General features: G+C 38.9%; 1 protein-coding gene across 1 annotated transcript; it reads right to left on the reverse strand.

Moving 5' to 3' along the window:
- Positions 1–40: 40 nt before the first annotated feature.
- fbxw8 (F-box and WD repeat domain containing 8) lies at positions 41–22,422 on the reverse strand. Its single transcript, XM_080893622.1, has 11 exons — positions 21,833–22,422; positions 21,641–21,745; positions 20,594–20,758; positions 19,853–19,941; positions 14,489–14,646; positions 14,022–14,218; positions 13,402–13,620; positions 6,708–6,835; positions 2,014–2,187; positions 1,441–1,557; positions 41–460 (listed from the first exon to the last, which is right to left on the reverse strand). The coding sequence occupies exons 1-11, from the start codon at positions 22,280–22,282 to the stop codon at positions 295–297; spliced, it is 1,968 nt and encodes a 655-aa protein (XP_080749748.1). The 5' UTR covers positions 22,283–22,422; the 3' UTR covers positions 41–294.
- Positions 22,423–22,870: the final 448 nt, after the last annotated feature.

Here is a 22,870-nt window from a genome sequence, read left to right on the forward strand (position 1 = left end):
TCAAATGATTTGCATATAGTAAATGAGGTAAAAATGACTTTATTCCTGTGATGTTGGACTACATCAAACCCAGTGTTTCATCGGGCAGCTAGATTCAACAATAACATAGAGATACCTATGCAACAGTTATATACAATACACCGACACTACTACATTTTAATAGCCTTGATTTGATCAGGATGATGAAAGAGGACCTGTTAAATAAAACGACAGTTTAAAGGTTCAAACTGATAAATGTTACTGTCTTTTCAATTGCAGTCAATTAAGTCCATTTGCAGTCTGGAAAACTGCGTGTCATTGGGACGGATGGGAACCAGACAGCCTGTCGTAAGGCACTGCTAGGCTGATGTTGTAGTTGTAGCCATAAGACTCTATGTAGTCAGACCTGCAGATGGGCAGGATGTGATCCTGTGACAGGGCGTCCTCAGAGAAGTCATAGTGGCAGATGACTCCTCTGTGTCTGAAGTTTAGAAAAACAAAACATTGACATCAGTAACTGTTAGGTTTTGTATTGTTGATTGTCATTTATGCTTAGACTTTGCTTTAGAAGACTGAGACAAAACGGCAGACATGCAGTTTAGCTCATTTATCCCCTAAATGCATCATCTCCAGAAAATCATAAATTACTGTTTTTAAATGTGGATATGGGATAACAATCACTTAATGATTGTTTGTGTGTGTTCAGGGCAGACTGTAGCTTTCTGAAGAAATGCTTATCCAAGCAACATGAATGAGTGACTGAAGGAAGCCAAAGACGTTACAAAAACATGTCTAGCATCTCTTTGTGACTAAACATTGTAAAACGGTTTGTCCAGTTGTCATTTTTTCCATACCCATTCAAAAGGCCTGTACGAATTAAATTTGTTAGTTTGTGACTACATTAACAGCGAATCTCCTCACAAAAATAGCCCAACAAACGTGCTTGTCTGAGCGACGCAGCCACACAGCAGTCATTTTTGGGGAGATGCTGGTAACACGCTTTAGCTCAAATGTGAAAAATGCTCATCCTAACAAAGACACAGGGTGTGTGTGTGTGTGTCCACTAATAGACCTACCAAGAACAGACAGAAGCATAGGCAGACAGATTTCTCAAATTACAGGTAAGGTGATGAGTAAGGTCTTACTAAAAGAAGGTACTGTTGTTCTGTACAAAAACATGATCTCACCTAAGGATTTTTGCTACCTCTGGTTACAGTGAGACTACCTTCTTGCTAATGAAGGTCCTCAGCAACCTGTTGAAAAACAGGTTGCTGAGGACTCAGAAATGACAGCTGTATCGCTTTTCTCAAAAGGAATCAACCATCAATCCCTCCATTCTTTTCTGCTTGTTGCATAGTGGCTGGAGCCTATCCCAGCTTTTGTACAAGAGACTTATAGGAGGTAGAAGAATAGAAGAGATCCAGGCAACAACAAAAAAAAGTGTAGGAGGGAGATCACGACCTGCGATGAGCTGTTAGGTCATCATCTGTGATGCAAGCTCCCCGTGGCGACTTGTCATCAGGGATGTTGGCTGTTACCAGAGTGCTGGTGTTGAAGCGTACATGCCTTACAGGATGCCTGCAGCAAAGATGGATAACACCTTGAATATTAAATATATAAATCGCATTCTTGCCAGCATGTGTTTCGCTGATGGATGTATCCACTACTGTAGCATCTACAAAAGATACCAGTTAAGATGCTGAATGTTTTCTATGCGGTGAAGGCACCACAAAAATGACAGTTACTGCTTGGAGATGTGAGTGTGATACTAAACTGACTCCACAATATTGTCTTAAGCAATTTAATTTACATGAAATAAAAACATTTATGTGAGAAGATTACGTTAACTGTGGCACAAGAAACTGAAATGAGAACAGAGTAATCATAATCACTGGTTAAATGTGTTCGAATGAGGAACTACATTTACTACAATGTTAAAGTCAAATACCATACTCATAATGTGATACAGCAGAAATAACATGTTTAAAAAACAATTTTAGTGTTTCTGACAGTTTGTACTGAAAACAGTCCTACCTGTTGTGCATCTCCCATAGCTTTGCTCCCATCCTCATCTCCCAGACACACACCAATCCCTCGCCTCCGCCGCTCACAATCTTCCAGTCATCCGCTTGCACAGAGGTGACCCCCAAGTGGTGGGCGTACAGAGATGCGACAGAAGAGCCAGATCTTATGTCGAACACCCTCACCCTGAGACATAGTAAGGAAAAACCAAAACTAATATTAAGTTATTGAGAGAAAAGTGCTTACTTTTGTCATAAAACTACAGTTATTTAAGTCAGACATCCTTCACAGGCCACTTTATTGTTGGTATCCTTGATAAAACTCCCCTGATGATCCAGCGTAAGACCCATAGAAAAATAAGTGAAGTAAGTACAATAGCACTCTAGCTAATTTTGGATTTTTTTTAACAAAAGTGGACATCTAATACCAAGGGAGAGCTACAGTTTATCAAAGAGTGCATTCATTTGCAGACAAAAGGACTCTATTCTCACTTCTTGAAGGAAACGTTTCAGCACAGATGGCCCACTCCAAACTTTAGTCCCAGCTTGATTTGTTCTCGCATCTGGACAACTATTTCATAATTTGATTCAACAAACCAAGATTATAGTAGTTATTTAAACATGACTACCAACTAATAAGTAACTGGAATACAGACAGAAATCCAAAACCAACTAAACAAGGATCTAAACAATATTCAAGAACGAAGCAAAAAAAGAAAACACAAAGGGCGAGCAAAACACCCACATGCACAAATGTGGAATGAAAAGGCTGCTGTTGTGCAGATACTGTAGAAAATAAGAAGGAATTCAAAGTGTATAAATATATTTGACAGCACATATAGGGAGTGTATATTGTGCACTGTAAATAAACAGTTCATATGTCGAACGTGACAGAATGAACACGACAAAGGATACTTTCTCTGATCCATTTTCAAACACTTATCTTTGTCACCTCATGTTTTTAATAAAGTGTAGCAAGTTTTACTTCATTTGTTGTACTTTTGTTCACTTTTGTATTTAACGTTACCGTTTACCTCTTTTAAAGTTTGACAAGGATTTTCTTTTAATCTTTTCTATGTTTCTCTGATCCTTTCTGTGTTAAAATAAGCTTTTATGATGATATGATAATTATTATTAATTTGCTGGTATATCTGAGGGATGAAAAGCAATAAGAGCAGGCTTTTTACTCTCCAGGTTTTATCAGCAACATGAGCCCAGGGGACCCTCAGCTCCATCTGTTGTCATTGTGGGTTTATTGCAGCTGAAAGCATCCAGGACATGACTCTATCCAGGCCCAACCTTCTTCCAAGACCTCATTACCATAATCAAATTCACTTTGGGGACTCAGACAGATTTCATTTTCCCTTCCAAACTTTTTAAAAGAATCAGCCTTAAATAGCTAAATGGGCACTGAGGACTTGTTGTCTGCAGTTAGTTCTGCCTGTTTAGTGGCATTACGTGATGGAAGCACACGTTTAAACAATGAGGACTGACCATTACTGCCAGACCTTGGGGAACCATAAATCTAAAGCAGAAGGCGGCTCTGTCTTCAGTTAACTGTCACTGGCTAGGCTCTTCTTCATTAATCAAGAGGAGCTCTCCCTAATACGAGATGTGTGGGAGAAGTGCAGTTAACCCCTGAAAAGCTATTTACCTAACGCTGGAAGAAGACATCAATCATTGCGCCCTGAGAGAGACAACCGATTCAGTGGTGTGATTGGATGATTGCACCGGTCTTGTAGTTTTAGCTAAGCTTGATATTCCGTTAAAATGGATGTCTTAAAAACTGGGAATAACTAATTTTGGCTCCTACAGTTGAGTAACAGTGTTCAAATAATTTGTTAAGTTCATTTTGTTTTTTTTCCATTCAAAGTTATGGGTTAAGTATTAAATGATCAACAATAAGATGGAGATTTAAGTGGAATAAACCAAATTCCACCACAATTTTTTTTAAAAATTGATCGATTTTGGAGTAATATAATGTGCACAACTGTGGATGCTCCCCTTAGCGTAGAATAAACTGCTAGTTTGTGTTGCGTGCCAGATAATGCTGTGCCACGTATAGCCTGTGCACCGAAAATGTTGTAGCAAAAATATTCATTTGCATATGCAGTGGGCAACACGATCTCCAACTAAACCCATATTTTCTTGTGCGTTTCTCGAGCAATTTTTTATTCAATTGAAAGCCTGCTATTTTTGGATTGAAATATGCATCTGTGGTTTGTGAAAAAAGCATGCCACAAAGCAAAAATCACTTAGGTTTTCGTATCTGATGTAAAGTGCTGTTGTTGATGTCCATTAGTCTTTGATTATGGAAAACACAGGGACATTCATTTTTTCAGAAAGATTGATGGAAAAAAGGCTAAATAAGTGATTGCATTCTGTTACAGAGGCGAGCCCAGACATGACGTAAGGACATCAAATTTCTTTCTTTTGTTTCGAGACTAAGCATGCTAGCATTTTCTAATTAGCACAAAGTATAGCTGAGAGTGATGTTAATCCTATTAGGATTTATTTATTTATTTATTCTTCTGGGAAACAAATGGCGGTTTGGAATTTAATGCCAAATGAAAAATATTTCATTGAAAACCACAAATATCAACCGCATTATTTCTCTAGAAGAAAAGTTCAAGGACCACAAGAAAGTAAATACAGTTTTGGTCAGAAGTTTACAAGCACTCATCATGGGCATGACTGTCGTGGTAATTTGGAGCTTTTAGTGCATTGTGCATCTGTAATCCACATACTGTCTAAAGTATACTTGCTCAAGTAAATGTCCAGTAGCAAGTTGCACCTTGACCAGGTGATTTTGGTAGTGATCAACAAGCTCCTTCCTTCATAATTCAGGCTGGATCCTTCACCACTCTAGGTAGAATTGGAAGAAGTTATTTAAATTGGTTGGTTTCCTCGCATAGACTCGACTTTTAAGCACAGTCCAAAAATATCAGTACTGTTGAGGTCAGAGCTTTGGGCGGGTCATTAGCTTAGTGTTATCCTGTTTAGTCCATTCCAAAACCTTCCTAACTTGTATATCTACAGTTCTCCTTCTTAGACCTTCCTTGGACTTTCCCTTTGTCCTCAAAAGATTTAAGTGAATATATGTATTTAAGTACATGGATAATTTTGACCGCGTTTGCAAAAGAGAAAATCCAAAATATTCAAAATTCAGGCTTATACACCCAAGTCTTCTTTTTTTAAAAAGATTATTAAAGATGCATGCTGTACAATCGCTCTACCCTGAAAAATCAACAGTTTAAAGAAATCATTACAAGCATATGTAAATGTCTGGTCACAACAGTGTCTGTGAAATATTTTGGTCCAAACCATTCAATAAAACCTTAACTGTTTCACTGTATGTCAGAGATGTTCCTGGTTAGAATGGACCTCTGTAGGTCAGCATGATAAGCCCATGTATAATCTATCAAACTTCAAACTGGCATAGCTGTTCATGAAGCCGTGCCACAAAACATTTGATTGAAGGATAAGTTTGCCAGTAAAACGGTCTCAAAGCTGAACACAATATGTGCAGTCCTTCTTAACTGTAACAGTACTCATTATTTCTTCAATTTCTAAATATATGTAATATTTCCCTTTGTTACATTGTTCCTGTTTACACAAATATGGCAAGGTTTTTCCCGACAGCCATCATTTGGACTCCTCATGTGCTCCTTGGATCTCGCAAAAAACAAAGGGACAAAACTCATTTGGACAAAAAGAAGGGATGCATTAGGCTCTGGCCTTAAGCCACCCTGTTGAAGGGCCAAGATTTCAGACTGTCCCTCAGTTTCCCAATTTCCATTTGTCCTCGGCTGTGCGCTGCATCAGCTGGGGCCAAAGTGGAAGAGCCAACCTGGTGTGTGTACCTCTCTGGACAAAATCTGATCAGAAAGTCCAAGAGGAAATCACTGAATTATTCATTCAAAGGGTGCTGTTGAATATTACTATGAAAATCACAATTCTGTGACACTTGACAAAAGATCTTTAGTGGAGCATTTCCTGCTTTTGTATGAATGTCAGGAGTCATAACTAGTAAGAAGAGGGGGAAAAAAATAGAACCTAAACAATACGATGTGGTCTGTCTTTTGCTGTCAGCCAACTACTTAACAGCCAGATGGATTTGGTGCTGAATAGAAACAGCGGGGGCAGCTTTGGACAAAGACACGCCAGGGATTTTTTTCTTTCCTGCCAGCTCATGCACTGTAGCACCACTAACAAGTAGAGAATGGCTCTTTTATGTGTCCTTTTCTCAACTGGAGAGCCAGGTTAGCAATGTGGTAAGTGTGTCTACATGAATGAAGAGAATCAAGATAGCCAAATTTTTCTCTTCTATAGTATCCCAGGTACTGGAGGAGAAAGACAATGAAAAGCGAGATATTTGTCTATTTAAGACAAAGAACAGAACATCACTCTTCTAAAAAACTGTTAATGAATTAATTTTCATCTCAAAAAGCTTTTCAAAGCCTTGTTTTTCAACATAAAAGGTTGTACTCTAAAAAATTCACAAATTTAATCAAGCCACGTCTTTCACACATTTTCAAAACATCTGTTATCCACTTCAAGTAACCTTAGCTTTCCAGCCTTCTTCATCATCAGGTGTCGCTTTGAGAAAACAATTTCACAGGCACACTCCTTTTAGCTTGCATTCTTGGCTCAGGTTTCTGATATTATGCACGATTTTACATCTGTATGTGTGTTTTTGTGTCCTACCTCCTGTCTTTGTTCCCACACACCAGCAGATGAGGAGAGCTGTCTCTCAGGTTGATGCAAGTGAAATCTCCCGGTGAGTTGCCGACAGAAACTGTCGGTTTGCGCGTCTCCAGGCTGTAGATGTGGATCTGAAATTTGAGAGAAACATTACTCTTTTCATATATGACAGTTAGTCAACTTCCAAGACTGTCACCACATGCATAAACTGTACAGCAGATTTTAGCTCTCAATATAAGACACTACAGTGGAAGTGTGAAACCAAATCAACCGAAATAACAGCATCCTACTGAAAAACTAGAAATACAACAAAAAGCTCCTAAAACCAGCAAGCATGCCCAGCTGAGTGTCGCCAGGGAATATATAAAAACTGCATAAGGGTGCATTGTCAGTGGGTTGCACTGTTACAGAGACAGTTAAAAAGAATCTATTGTATATAACAACTTTAACTGTTTTTATCGGTGTTAATCATCATCTAGTTATATATGCTAATAAAATTTTGTGTAAAAAGTGTTACAATTCATAGATTATCTGATCTGCGCACACACAGTCAATAAGGCTACAAACATTTTCCTGTTACCCAACAATGGCTGCTTCATTTTGCATCTAATTTAAGTGCAGCAATGAAAGCACAGGTGAATAACTATTGTAATAGTTTAAGTGCTGGGATTTTCAAGAGATATTCAAACACACATTACTATGTTTATCTCCATTAAAATATTGTTTTTAAACTTTAATCACAAATCTCCTACAAATCTCCTACAATGTTACAGGAAATTGACCAAAAATCAGAAAGTTCAAATAGCTAAAGCCTGAATCACAATGAATGATGCTTAGATCATTCTGATCCACTTTGTTTTCCTCAAATAAATTATACACACACACACACACACACACACACACACACACACACACACACACACACACACACACACACACACACACACACACACACACACACACACACAATATGTAACTACACCTCAAAGTAAAACTTGTGATACTGGATAGACGGTAATACTGCACTAACTTACTGTACAATTGACAATTACAGGTAACGGCAAACACCCTTGGCCAATTATGTGAATGCATGAAGATGAACTGAGGGGGGGAAAAAAAGACCTGAAGGAAAACTTCAATTACAGCCTTTCCTGCTTTTGGCTTGATGACGGCAATAAACTTTCCTCATACAAGTTACAATGATGTCATCTGGAGCTGGCCTAATTGGTCAATTAGCGGCTGGTGTTTTCTCATCCAAACGAGACAGAACAAACAGGATAACCGCCAGGCAAAATTGTCTTTGAATAATTAAAACGACAAAGAAATTAAAGCGAGAAGGGAGGGAGAGAACGAAAGAGGGCCAAAAGGAAAGGAGGGATAGAAAAGGACAGACAGAGAAAGAGAGAGAGAGAGAGAGAGGGAGGGGGGTAGAGAGACAGCAGGAAACATAAAAGAAGTTTCAAAAAAGGAGAAAGATGATGTAAGCCTTGAGGAGGTGCCAGCAGTTTTTGTGTGTCCCTTATTTGGGCCAAGCAGAGCTTTAATTGTGCACCACCCCGGGGCAAAACCCAAATCACACCGGACTTTGAAATGACAGCTTGATAGGATTTGGACAGGAGAAAAGAGGGAGTACCATGAATTGAGAAGGAGGGGGGGGGGGGCACAAAGCCTGCTGTTCACAATGAATCACTGCAGATTCTGGAAGATACTTCTATTAAATATCTGCCTACCTCACCCACTAAAATTATCGCTGAGGGAGGCAAAGGAGCTGTTTAGTGATAATATTACAGGCAGAAAGCAGCAGAGAAAGGATAATCGTATGGCGACAGAGAAGCTGTTAGGTTAATGCATTAGATGAATCTCCAGTGAGGCTTCCAAACAAAAGCAGCTCTAATAGTTGCTTGTATTGGGATGTTTATGTAATTACTCTGTATGCTTTTAAAAAGATGAAAAGCTTAGCAATTACTACTACATGTCAAAGAAAATCTTTTATGCTTTGATAATCTGTACAAAAGCGCAGAAACTGGCTTGGTGTGTCATATCATAGACCAGCAATGGGAAATCATCCTGTGACATGGAAACTCAACCTTCTGTTGGTTTTTGTTCCAACAAAAGAATCCACCGGTTTAAAAAAAACCTACAGACTGCGGGCTTTTTTACTGGACCACACCCTTTTGTTTGGATTCAGCTCTATATTTGCTTTAAATATACGGACAGACAGATGTGAGCGCATCGGATGAAACGCATATTGTTAGGTTTGTTCCAGCCAACACTTTCTAAGACTTGCACTTTACATTTCACTTTGTGAACACTTACAGTGTCGTACAGAGGGTTGGGATTGAGGCTGAATTCTCTATGGACAAACAAAAAATTTACATTTATACGTCAGATGTCGCGCCATGCTGCTCTTTTTAGATTTGCATACTTACAGAATATTTACTTAATCATGCACAGGTGACTGAAAATTGCTATTGGGCTCTTTTAAAAACTTTATTATTATTATTATTATTATTATTTACCTGGGAAGGAACCCATTTCAGGTTTTATTGAGCAATTCATCCCTAATGATCTGATTTCTGTCCTGACAGATTAGTAGTTCTCTATATAAATATAGAAAACCCACATTTGTACATGCTGTACAAACACAGCCCATCTAACCAGCCCTCTGAACTTTGGGCAACAAGCAGATGACAGGTTTTCAGACAGCACTTGAGCTCAGCGGTAGATCCACTGCAGAGGATTGATAGTTTGCCAGTGAAGAAGCCAGCCTGTTCTGAATGCAGTGCCACAAGCAGGGCAGATGCCAGGGTGCCCCTAGTCCAATGGCAAGGGGAAGACTAGTAGTAATGAGGACCTGGAGAGTAGCTTCAACCACACACGCAGAGACACACATCAAACGAGGGAGGGGAGATTTACAAAAAAAAGAAAGAAAGAAAAAAGTGCAAGCTAAAAGCTGTTGCAAGCCAACGTGTGAGAGATAATCTCTGATGTGATCGACACAAAACAAACTTTGATTTTCAAACAAAACTTCAATAAAGTCACACAACAGCACAACGAGTCAGCTCAACAGAAACGTGGCAGCACGGTTAGTTTTATCTGGGTCAAAATGCTGTAAATTGAAATACTTCACTCTTCTGTCTGGAAAAAAAGGTGTTACATGACTTCCTTGGATGCCACCTCCATGTATCTTAACAGATTTTAATGAACCATATGTTTTCTTACTAAAGGCATAACTAATAGCTGCAGCCAAGTTGTGCTTTGTCTTCTTCACGGTATGAAAATTGCTGATAGAAGCGTGACAGGAGTGACAGACAAGTTAATTAAATTTGTAAGATATTTTAATTAGTCATGCCAATCATGAATTGGCATAATTGAGATGGGATACCAAAGACCACATGTATCTGATCTGCGAGTGAAATTAATCAGATCTAAAAGGCAGTGCATACTGGGAGAGGAACCTTTGATTTTCATTTTTAACCAGCTTTAAAATTTTAACCAATTTTAAAGCTGAAGATAAAAAATATGATCTCAGTTGGACTGTCTGAGACTAGCTGTGTTTACGGAATAATGTTAGAGCTGGGTGGGGGGTTTTAGAATCAGAGGCAATCCCAACAATGTACAGTACTCGGGATAACACTTTAGGAGTAGGGCGCCAACTACAGCCTGAACGATCCACTTAGCTGTCTATAATTTTTCCAGTAAATATTTTGTCACACTGTCTATGAACACCAGTAAGTTAGGAAACAAATTTCATATCTGGTGCTATCTGATTTACAGACCCCCACATCCCACAAGAAAAACTGATAGTAATCAATTAAAAATGAAGCAAAAAGAGACAAAAACAGATAATTCTCACTCTGGAAAAGCAAGAAGCAAAGAATGTTTTCAGTTATAAAACCAATTTCCTCTTTTATCAAGCTACAAATATTTTTTCTACAAATCAGCTCAAAATTAAATACAGAAACAGCAAAAACAGCACGTTTGAGACTGCATCCATGGATCCATCCGTATTAGCTTGTGATATTTTCTTGAGAACATTAAGAGGATGCTTCCCAGTTTTTCTTGTTTCAGTTAAAGAGTTTTGTGAAGATATGAAAGGAAATTTCTAACTTTGCCTCAGCTTCGAGGGCAAAAAATACTTCCAAAATTCCAATTAAAAAAAAAGTTAACCACTTTCCAGTTGGATCGAGCTCTACCCCAGGAAAATTTTTTCACCCAACTCTAGCTAGAATCTTTGAAAAATTCTGTTAACAATCAGACAAACAAACAGAAATATATTAATTGAATCAATCAGATAACCTTCTTGGTTGGTGGATTTAATTAAGTGATACAAAAGTGAGACCCTTAAAATAACAAATGCTTACCTAAATGTCAGTCTCTATACTATTTAAGAGGATCATCATATATTAAGGTTTCACTGCTAGTCTCTCTTTGGTCCACTATGTGGTGCTTTAGTGCTGTCGCTGAAAATGTGCTGCAGCGTTCCAGCTGTGATTTCTAACAGGAATGATGTCAGTGTAGTATCTTTGCCAAAAAGCAATAAGTCACCAACAAACTGGTGTGTGCACTCACACACACAGTGGGTATTTGCAGCTCTACAGCTACCACTCCACCACCACATTTAATTGAGACTGCCTTCTTTGAATAAGCAGTTTACTTGAATCTTTATCATCACAGAAATACATGATTTAGATGAAGTGAACCTGACCACATAATAACTGCTGACTAGTTGTCCCCAGATCCCAAAAGATGAGTTTGTCTCATGGCTATTTGTAGTCTCTAAGTAATGGCTTAAGAGTCAATTAGGTACATGGAGTCCTTAGAAACACAGTATTATTAGAAGCAAACAGATACAGATCAAGGAACAACACTCCACAAAAGGTGCTCCTAAAGCTCTAGTAATTAAGAGCAGAGGTCCAGAGAGGGTTTGCATTATTTAGGCTAGCTATTTATGCTATAAACTAATCCCCTACAGGCACATGACATTATTTCTAAAGGGACCCAGGGGGTCTAAAGGGACCTCAAGTAATAGTAATCACACCCGCAAGAAAGTTTAGACACAGAGCAGAGCACCTAAAAACCAGAAGCAGTTGTAAATATAGACCAGATTTAAAAAGGGAAAATGAATCTATTCCCCAAAATGTTGTTCTTTTTTTCCTAAGAGAAGATTGGTATTTCAGCTACAAGCCAGTGATTAAAACTGACACTGGCCTAAAGCCAAAACTTTTGTCCTCACTGCTTTTCACTCAGTAAATTATATTTGTGCAACAAAACATGCATCATTCCATTTAAACAAACCAAATTATTTACCCCGTACAACTTCCCATTTTTTCATTACGCACCTGCTGTGAGCACAGCTGACCTTGTTAACTCTGATGGAAACCTTCCATTTCAATTAGCGAGGTCAAGGTAGCTTTTTATACATTTAAAATCCAGCTGCAGAGTCCAGAGGCCTTCCATCTAGTTGGTCGACGTTCAAGGTTTTGTTTAGGTTTATTTGTGTTTCGCAGTATTTTCAATTCCACCCACCACAAAACCTTGATACAGCTCCATCAATTCCATTAACATACAAACACTAGATTACAATCCCACATACATACATACTGGAGTGCCCTTCATAAAGGCTTAAATAATCATCATAACAGCATGTAAATTAGTGGCCAAAAAAAAACAAAACTGTGGATAATCACTTTATTCTCTCCCAGAAAAAAAAATGCATATGTCAAGTGAAGAGTTGCAGATGTACCATTATAACAACGTGCTTTATGTTGACTTTTATAGCTTTTACTGAGAGCTTGTTTTTGGGCAAATGAAATTAAACTTATAACAAAAGTGTGTGTGTGTGTGTGTGTGTGTGTGTGTGTGTGTGTGTGTGTGTGTGTGTGTGTGTGTGTGTGTGTGTGTGTGTGTGTGTGTGTGTTTTTAATGTCTTGGTGGGGACCAAAATCTCAAATTTACTACACTGGTGGGGACCAACAGCCCACATGTGGACCAAAAATCAAGGTGCTTATGGGGTTGAAGGCATTTTTCACACTCAAAATGTGGTTTTAGTGTCAGGGTTACAATTGGGTTATGGTTAGGTTTAGGGTAAGGCATTCATTTTTGATGGTTAGGGTTAGGATAAGCAGCTAGGAAAAGCATTATGTCAATGAGATGTCCCCACTAACTAGCAACACCTGATATGTGTGCATGTGTGAGCATGCATAAGCTTTACAAAAACAAAAATGTTACATGTGTTTTTATTTTTAAATGTCATAATCATTGTTAATGCTGGTATATCACAAAACCCCTAGTTTTAATAAAATAATTCACTTTCCCAATAAAAAAATCCATTTATTATTGAGTAAATGGATTTTACACCAGACTAGAAAATGGTTCATTTGCCACTATTAGCAGACGAATAATTCCCTGTTCATACTACATCATCATAGTCAAAAACTGGACAATCATGGCCAGCTGTACTGTTTATTGCTGATTTCATCCACGAGCAGACCTGAAGCTTTGCAGTGCTTTATAAACATTAAGGCCTACTCAACTTTGATTTTTCATGTGCCATATACATCACATAGCAAAAAAGTGCCAGGGTTCAGTTTTAGGTTTTCTGAAGAAACTGTGTAATTACACTGATTAAATTAAGGTACTTTTAAAACCTATGTGTTCATTTTCTATGGGAACTGTACACAGAAGCTGAACCCACCTTGTTCCCTCCGTCATGCATGGCCCAGCCTGTGCGCTTCACCCCAAATGCAACATGGGATTCTGAGGCATCCAAGCAGGTAACAGGATGACCATAGACTGAGTGGAGCATCAATGGCTCCTCCTCCCGAGGGTCCAACAGGTACATGGACTCTCCTGCTGCCAGAGCTGCCAACGGACATTGCTGGTCCCTACCTGGGACTAAAGTCATGCTCTCTACCTGTGAGATTAGACAGGATGGAGCACAATTTTTTTTTACATATACATCAGTATAGAAAGTGACTTTATTAAGTATATAACTGCATTTTAGTACATTACTTGCACACTTATGTACAAGTCATTTAATCACTGCACTTTTTAATTCTTTGATCATGTCACCTTGGTCTTTTTTGTCCTTCCCTACCTGCCACATAAATGCCTACTACTATGCCTGTGAACTCAAACTACCAGGATACTAAATAAATAACCGGTACTTTAAGTGATTTCCTCCACAGTCCAAACCCCAACGAAAGCCAATTTCTAACTTGATATTCAGAGAAAAGTTGAAAGCAACAGTCTATTAATTAACATAATTGCACATTGAAATGTGTCATCTGATAAAAATGAAGAACTCTGACTCACAGTCTTGGGTAGCTGAGTCTGGCATACTGTCCTCCAGTAGCCACAGTCTTTTGCGCAGTCAAGCCGAACATCTGATCCAGTGGCAGAGATCAGGACAGGACTGTCAGGGCTTAGGGACAGAACTTGGATCCTCCCTGGAGTCTGGTAGTGGTAGATGGGTTCCCCACCTGTCTCTGTGCTCCACAGGTCTACACAGCCTATCCCAAAAACAGTCCCCAAGTCTTTTACTGTATGCATTTAATGTATGCATTTATCACATAAGGAAAAATGATAAACAAAGGGCATCATGTACAGAAATTACAAGTGCATCTAACCATAGGTTTCTAGGCTTGATAAAGAAAAGTTGATTGAAAAGACTAATGATTGCCTTGCTTTTGATTAGAAGTTATACATAGTGTGTATTTGGTGTGGGCAATGCTTTGCCCAAAAGATACCACTGCATTACACATATACACACAAACACTGACCATCTTCATACGCAGCAGCAGCCAGCGTGCCGTTGACCTGGACGTGACTAACATGTGGTCTCGGCTCAGTGTTAGCAGACAGACTATTGGCCTTCAGGTACGAAGCCGTTGAGTCCCAGTGGAGGGTATCCCACAGCCTCACATCACCAGACGTGTACCTTAAATCCAAACACGCAAAAAGTTCATCAGTCTAAGGAAAGTTTTGTTGATCTTTTTTTTTTTTACAGCACGTTGAAAAGTTTCCACCTTCGAGAACACCTGACGTCACCCTCTCACCGCTGAATCATTTCCCCTTTCACACCCTCCTCCTTTGCTCACTCTGACTTGTTATTTTGTTTTCATCCTTTGTTACACGATCTTTCGACAATTACGATGGTGTTGTTTGGGCGACACAATAACAAACATTTCGCCCCATTTTCCAGGACAGCTTGCCCACCACGAGTTTTCAGTTCCTTTTTAAATTTTTTATACATCACAGCTCTAAAACTTCTGTCTTACTACAAATGAAGTAATATTTGATCATTTATTTAAAAGTATACTTTCACTGAGACTGGGATATGCACACATACACAGTGATACACACTGGACCTTGATTTTACTTTGGGTTTAAATATTGATTTTATTTGTTCTGATGACATTTTTATCTCTGATCATCACTGTATTCGCCGCTGTATTCATAAATTCCTCGACAGCGGGACTTTTTTAGATGCTTTTAATGTAAATCCATCCCCTCAAAGCGATGCCGATTTCTTAAGAGATCTATTTAATAAGCATTGTCTTTCCATTTTGGATGAAATTTGTCCAGTTAAAATGAGACAAGCTTCTGTTTTTAGTCCTCACCTTGGCTAAATGACAATATTTCCTGCTTAAATCGTGATTGTCGCAAAGCTGAGAGCTTGTGGAAGAAAACTAATTTAAATGTTCATCTCCTTTACTTCAAGGATCTGTTAGTTTCTTTCAACAATGCAATTAGAGATGCGTGGGCTGCCTATTTATCTTATCTGGTTGCAAAGGGCAGAGGTAATCCTAAGGTGTTATTTGACACTATTACTGTATTGACATTATTACTCCTGCTCCACCTGCTGCCCCATTTATTCAAATGAAGACTGTGAAAATTTCCTTCCTTCTAGAAAAAATTAGTAATATAGGAAATTATTTTTCCCCATCAGCTTATGCACTGTCTGATCCTACTCTAGCTTGGTCTGTTATTTTAGAACATTTTCTACCCATTTCACTACCCGAGCTGGTAAAAATAGTTAGCTCAATGAAAGCATCCTCCTGTTCACTTGACTGTTTGCCTGCATCGCTATTCAAAAGTGTCTTCCATTCCACTGGTCCCTGTGTGCTCACCATAATTAACACCTCTCTGACATCTGGTAAAGTCCCTGCTTATTTTAGAAATGCTGGTATACAACCCCTTTTAAAAAAACCTAAGTTAGACCTTTTCTTACCAGCAGTTACAGTTTTAGACAAACATAATATTCTTAACAAATTCCGGTCTGGCTTTCGTAGAACCCATTCTACTGAAACAGCCCTTCTTAGGGTCTCCAGTGATATTTTGTTGCAAAACGATGCAGGAAAATGTTCTGTTTTGCTGATGTTGGATCTCACGTCGGCCTTTGACACCGTTGACCATCACATCCTACTTGAAAGACTAAAATACTGGGTCGGTGTATCTGGATCTGCCTTAGAGTGGTTCTTATCATATCTGTATGAACGTTACTTTTTTGTGGCAGTTTCTAAATACAGGCCATCTTCGACGTCCCTGTACTATGGTGTGCCACAAGGCTCTGTGCTGGGGCCTTTATTGTTCTTAATATATCTACTTCCCCTCCAGCATGTTTTGAGCCCCTTTGAGGACATCTGTTACCACTGCTACGCAGACAATATCCAGTTATACATTTCTTTTAAGCCCCAAGATGTTTCTAAGCTACAGATTTTGAATGAGTGCTTAGATTCCATTAAAGTTTGGATGGCTGACAACTTCCTCCAACTTATAGAAGGAAAGACTGAAGTCCTTGTATGTTCTCCTGATAGACACGTACCTAAGATAATGAATGCTCTTGGTCCCCTTGCAACATTTGTGAAATCGTCTATCAGGTATCTAGGGGCAATCTTTGACCCAGCTTTCACTTCGGATGTTTACGTCAAATCTCTGTTTCGGTCCTGCTTTTATCACTAAAGAAACATTTCTAAACTAAGCCCTATTGTATCTCGTACTGAACTGAAGATTGTCGTTTATACTTTCATTTCATCAAGACTACTGTAATTTACTGTTTAAGTGTTTAAACAGACTCTTTGGCGCGTCTACAGATTTTTCAAAACACTGCAGCAAGACTTCTGACCAAAACAGCTGCACTGGCTCCCCATTGAATTCAGAGTCCATTTTAACATTCTGGTGCTCTTCATGGACAAGCTCCTGCCTACATCATTGAACTTCTACAGCCCTATGTCCCTAGCAGGTCACTGTAGGTCATGTAAGCAGGGTCTACTTGTCATTCATTATACAATGCTGAGAACTAAGGGAGACAGAGCTTTTGCCACTGTGGCTCCCAGACTGTGGAACTCACACCCACCGAGCTTAAGATCTCTGGACTCAGTAGCTTCTTTTAAAAAAACAAATAAAAACACTTTTTTTAGAATTGCATTTAGTTAACTGTTGTCTGTTTTGTTTTATACTTTGTTGTCGTTGTGTGAAGCACTTTGTGATCTTTTATCTAGAAAGGTGCTATATAAATAAAGTTTTAGCTTACCTTATAATACATAGAGATGCATTATATATTTAAAAAATGAATAATAAGAAGAAGAATATGCATGTACGATTTCAGACACATTAAAACAAAACTAATTCAGACCATGTATGAAGTTTGGCTTGATAATTAATTGGTATGCAATTTACAAATTTACAAATATTAGAGAAATTCTCACATTTAAAAACTTTTAATTTGGTCAATTGGCTGACAAATTACTTTACCAGTTTTTCTTCAAAAGTTTTAATGAAATAAATTTTTTATCTATCAACAAACTAATTAATAACCCTAGACCAGATGCTAAAATTAAGCTTAAATTTGATTTCGGTGATTTTTTTTCCTCCACTTTTAGTCTTTCAAGGGAAAAAAAACAAAAAAAGGTTTTCTTTCATTTTCTTTCATACATTTGATGCTGTCTGCCTAACTCGGGGCCAAACCAATCTAACTTATCGGGAATCCAATCAATGGGTCACACCAATGTAGACCTCAGGGATTAAATTAACATTAGTTACACAAAAGTGAATTTATTTGCAAGGATGATTAATTGATCATAAAATACCTCATGCAGCTCACTCAAAAATAACATTTCTAGTAGCACAATTTCTTCAACAGATTGGAACATGACCTTCTGTTCATGTCATGTCATTTCACCAGACTCCAAGTTAGTGGAAAAGCCCTAACTATATCCCATCACACCTAAAACTCTCAAACCTTCCTCTTTCCTGTTTTTTTCTTTTTCTTTTTTCGCCTAAGCCAATGAGCTCTCTCTACAGGAGACAGCAAACTGCCAAAGTTCCCACCTCCGCGGATACCATCATGTCTGAACAAGTGTGCAGTCGCAGTGTGTCATGCAGTCACAGCAAGTGTGACACAGGGTGTTCATGCGAGCACCCGTTATTTGCATGCATGACTTTGTTAGCGGGGTTTGGCAGAGAGTAGACAATTGGGACACACACTTTGACTTAATTGGTACGTCAGCACAATGCCAGCTATCAACAGGAGGAAGATGATGTTGAATCATATCCAAGGAACTCGTCAAAAACTTTGTACAAGAAGAGTTGTGCACTGATTACTGCAATCTTCACGCAAGCCTCGGGAGATCCGGCCTCTATGTTATTGTGTGACTTTAAGAACTGTTGGGTTAACGAGACAGCATCTTATGTTGCTTTTTAAGTGCAAAATCTCATTTCACTGGTTTTCTAATAAGATTTAGTGGAGACAATTGAATCACTTCTGATTACTCTTAACGGCCATTGATTCCTTTCTAGATAAACAAATTCAAGTAGTTGAATTACCTTAGTTGAATTAACTTTTAATATAATGGGAAAAGTATTGATATTGTTAATTTGTTAATAGCAGTAGTAAGAAAAAGAACAATTTAACAGCATGTTAACATTGTGCAAGGTGCCTTATTTCATAAATGCAATTTTCGTTGTTTTATGTGTCTTACATGTGCTTTTTATCAGTGGGACACAGCAGGACTGAGGGGACTCTAATCACATCACTCTAAAGAGATGCTCCAAATTTCTGAGGCCTTATTGGGTCCCTTTGGCCACTCACAATCAATCACTGTCTCAGCCAACTAGTTCAAAGCAGTTGCAGTTTATTTAAACTGCAATTTATTTAACCCTTCCCTCACCATAGGACCATAAAGACACTCGTTTTGACTGAATCACACCAGTCACTAAATTCCAGAGTACTCAGTACATTATCATGGCTCTTTTAACTTGGCCTTTATTTTCATCTTCATCTTCATCATCAAAAGAAATGGAAATGGAAAAGGAATTAGAAGATGGCACATAGAACGTCCACTAACAGTTTAGCCCCCTGGCAACTAACCCTATGGGAGGCTTTAAGGCTTTTTTGTAAATGTCAGTGCTGTGAGCTATACGAATGATAATTGTGGACATCACACTCATGTGGGCCAATGACATGTGACTGAATGTGGCAATACATTTGGATACTTAAGGCATCCGTCTGTGCACGTTCTTTAGTCTCAAAATCTTTTGCACCACTTCAACTCCACCCTCTTTCTCTGAAGCTTCTCAAAATTTGGGGTGGTGGTGGTGAATGTCAGCAAAGTGAAAAACTGATCTCAACTGTAAAAATGGAACAATAAACAATATTTGATAAGTACTGACTTACGTGTTAATTTTTGGTAACAATGTTAGAAAATCATTTATTTACACTGTTAACTATCACATGTTCCAAATCTTTGACCAGAAAATTATTACCAGCTTATAGTCTTAAATTCACCGCCTGTCTCATCCCATGAAATTGAAGTCACTTAAGTGTTACTGCAAGTACATTTCTAACTGCTTCACTTGATTCTTCAATTGACTTTAAATTAATTATCCCCCTAATAAGGGAAAACCAAATGTGTTGGATTGTCAGTAACCACTGCAATAAGACATATAGTCATACATGTTTAATTAAACACCCAGTAAAGAATCAGAAAGGTTATGATCAAGATTAATTTACACCAAGACACCTGACAAGAAAAAGAGACAGAAGCACAAGGCAGAAGAATTGAGTATATGAGGAGTCAACATTACAGTTAACATCGTTACTAATCGGCTGTCAGAAGCATCCTATATGCATCCTTGATACTCACCCAGCTAAGACGAAGTTGTCATAGGAGCTGACGTCACAGAGCACCTTCCCCAACTCGAACTGCAGCTGGCTGATGGATCCCACTCGATTCTAGGTGAAAATTATAGGCTGGCTGAAAACTGATATATTTTATTAGATGAGAGACGCGCAGCTGGTCTACTGTCAGTTCTGCACTAATATCAGTCTGAGAAATACAGTAACAATTAGTATTTCCCAATGAAGTGAAGCAGTGATGCTTTACAAAAGAAAGCTTGTAAGGGCCTTGCTGTATAGTGTCCATGTTCTTCTGCCTGTGCGGGTTTTTCTCTGGCTACCTCACACATATTTTGAAGGTAGGTGCAAGTGTGAGTGCATGTCTGTCTGTTAGTTTTACCGATACAATTAGGGTAAGTCGATGTCCCAGTTTATGTATGACAGCACAGGATTTTCATCCTCTGTCCCAGTATCACAAATTGACATAATGTCCCACATTTTAATGGGCCCCAGTTTTGAATAGTAAGTGCTTCAGGAGACGCTTTCCCAAAGTCTGCCTTTTTTCTGAGAAAGCAGGAAAGGCAGTTATCTAGGTCAACTTGTCACCAGCTTTTCCAGTTGTGCAAAGTCCAGTGAGGAAATGCAGTGAAAATGAAATCTTTGTGAATCTGTAGGTCATTCAAAGACTGTCTTTTGACTTATTCTTCAATTTTGCACAGCTGCTGGATGGAAGCATCTGATTCGCCACAGTAAAGTAGTTCAAGCTCACCTTCCAGTTGAAGCGCACCGTTTTAGAAGAGTTCCTGCAGTCTCGCAGCATACTCTTCCAGCAGGGCGAGTCAGACATGCTGGCATTCTGATGGTAACCATCCCTCACGCACAACTTGAACCACAGAACAGAGTCCTCTGCAAGGACTCTCCATGCCCTGCTCACCTGAGAGAAGATTAAACCGTGTAACTGTGGATTGAGTCAGCATACATTAAGAGCTTGCATCACTTATTTCTATTTAACAAGCTCGGCTGACTGCCAAATGGACTCGTCACATGCGGGTCTGGCACACAAAATGTAATTTATTAATCTGTACCAAATTAAGTCATGAAAGGCAAATAAAGCTGCCCTAAGCAATTCAGTATGTGTTGCTACAAATGAAGAACTTAACTTTTTAAATCACAACACATCGCTATTGTATAGCTGGGGTGCGGTTTTGGCCATGAAGATTTCTGGTCCCTGTGCAACAAAATAATTTGTTTTAGCCTCAGAGTTGTTTTAATTTGAATCACTCCCAGATTGTAACGCTTGTCAGTGTGCAACTGTTCTTCTAAAGTAGAGGTTCAAAAACCCTTTTTAGAATGTGAAAGATAGATACTTGCAATAACCCCTTGATGTTATCCACTCGCTCACTTAAGCAAGACTTAAGTCACCAAGTAGTTCAATAAAATAATGATTTATTTCTCTGTTGCCCATTTAAACACATTTTAGAGCTCTATTTTCACAAGAAAATAGCGAAGAATACTCACGAGTAACCAGATAAGCATATGTCCATTCCTGTCCCATTAATTGGACAATTTATTTTATTTTGAAGTGACTGCCAAAACAATGTCCTATTTATGTAAACACTTTTTTCATCAAATGAATCCCTTCTGTTGGCTGAAAACTACAGTACCAGGGTTTTCCATCAGTGAATACAAGGCCTTGCAACGTCGTCTTGTGAAAAACCTGATTAACCTCTAAGATTCATTCTGGAGCTGGTGGATGAAAACACTGACCTGCACCCCTGAGGTGACGTTTGTCCAGCCTCTTACTCAGACTGCTTACCTGGGCACATCGGCCTAGTTCTGCACAGTTGAGATATTGGAATATCTTCAAAGCTATCTCATACGGCAACTCAATATCAAAGAAGGGAATGTCATTGACTTCATTCTGCAAAACAGATCATTAAACACACATTATATACCCAGCTGACTGTGGTCAAGTACCATCTGACGGTGTGCATTATCGCTCTCATACCAGATCCTGAATGAGTTGGTCTACCAGCTCTTCTTCTTTCTTGACCTTTCCCTGAGGCTGCTGCTGCAAGGATGAGCTGCAGACATTAGTCATGTTATGATATTGCCTCTTTCTCCTGCTCCTCTCCTCCTCAATTCTGTCCAACAGAGGGCTGGTCCTTCCATCCAGCAAACTACTTGCAATGGACACATACTGAGGCTGATCCTCTGTCTCTGCGGCAGCAGCAAGAGCAGCAGGTTTTCCCCCTACACGAACATGCTCCGTGCAACCACCTTCTTCTGGCTTTGAATAACTACCGGCCTTGTTAAGATTTTTTAAGTCTCTCTGGCCTAACTGATCATCAATATCCCGGGAAGAGGAAGGCGCACAAACCAGTCGTTGCTCCCCCTTTTTACTCGATAACTCTCGTTTCCAACGCTCCCTGAACGCAGCAAGATCGTTCTCTGCCATATTCTTCTGTCATCGCTGAAAATCTAACTTTTTTTCAACATTACAAAGTAAAATTTTGTAGTTTTACAGACGAGTTAAGAATAGAAACAGAACGACACCGACAAAAAACAAGCACGTCCTCCTGTATAAATAGTCCGAAGAGGGAAAGCGAGCAAATGTGCAAAAGTTCCGCCAAACTTTTAATTCCGCATTTTTATTATAGACGCGTCGATTGCAGGGGGAGATATATTGTATTTGTGGGCAATGTTTTGGCAATTTGTTTTTATACAAAATTTATTATTTCGTATTACATAGTTATGTGTACAGGATGATCACATTTTAGAAAAAGTGCAATTTTTATTAGAACTTTAAAAGAATTTAAGCGTGCTAATGCAGAAAACTCCCCAAGATAAAACCAAACAGGAGCGATCCAAGAGTTAATCATTGCATCGCTCTTTTGGGAAAAGATGATGTAAACCCCACACCATGTGACACTGTAATGAATAATACAGTAGTGAGAGAGGTGGGGGAGAAAGGGGGGACGCAAACACTGTAAAGGTTTGCTGAGAAAAAGAGAAGGAGGGTCCTGTATCCTCAAGACTTAAACTG

Source organism: Rhamphochromis sp. 'chilingali' (assembly GCF_963969265.1).
Source record: "Rhamphochromis sp. 'chilingali' genome assembly, chromosome: 10".
Classification (NCBI taxonomy): domain Eukaryota; kingdom Metazoa; phylum Chordata; class Actinopteri; order Cichliformes; family Cichlidae; genus Rhamphochromis; species Rhamphochromis sp. 'chilingali'.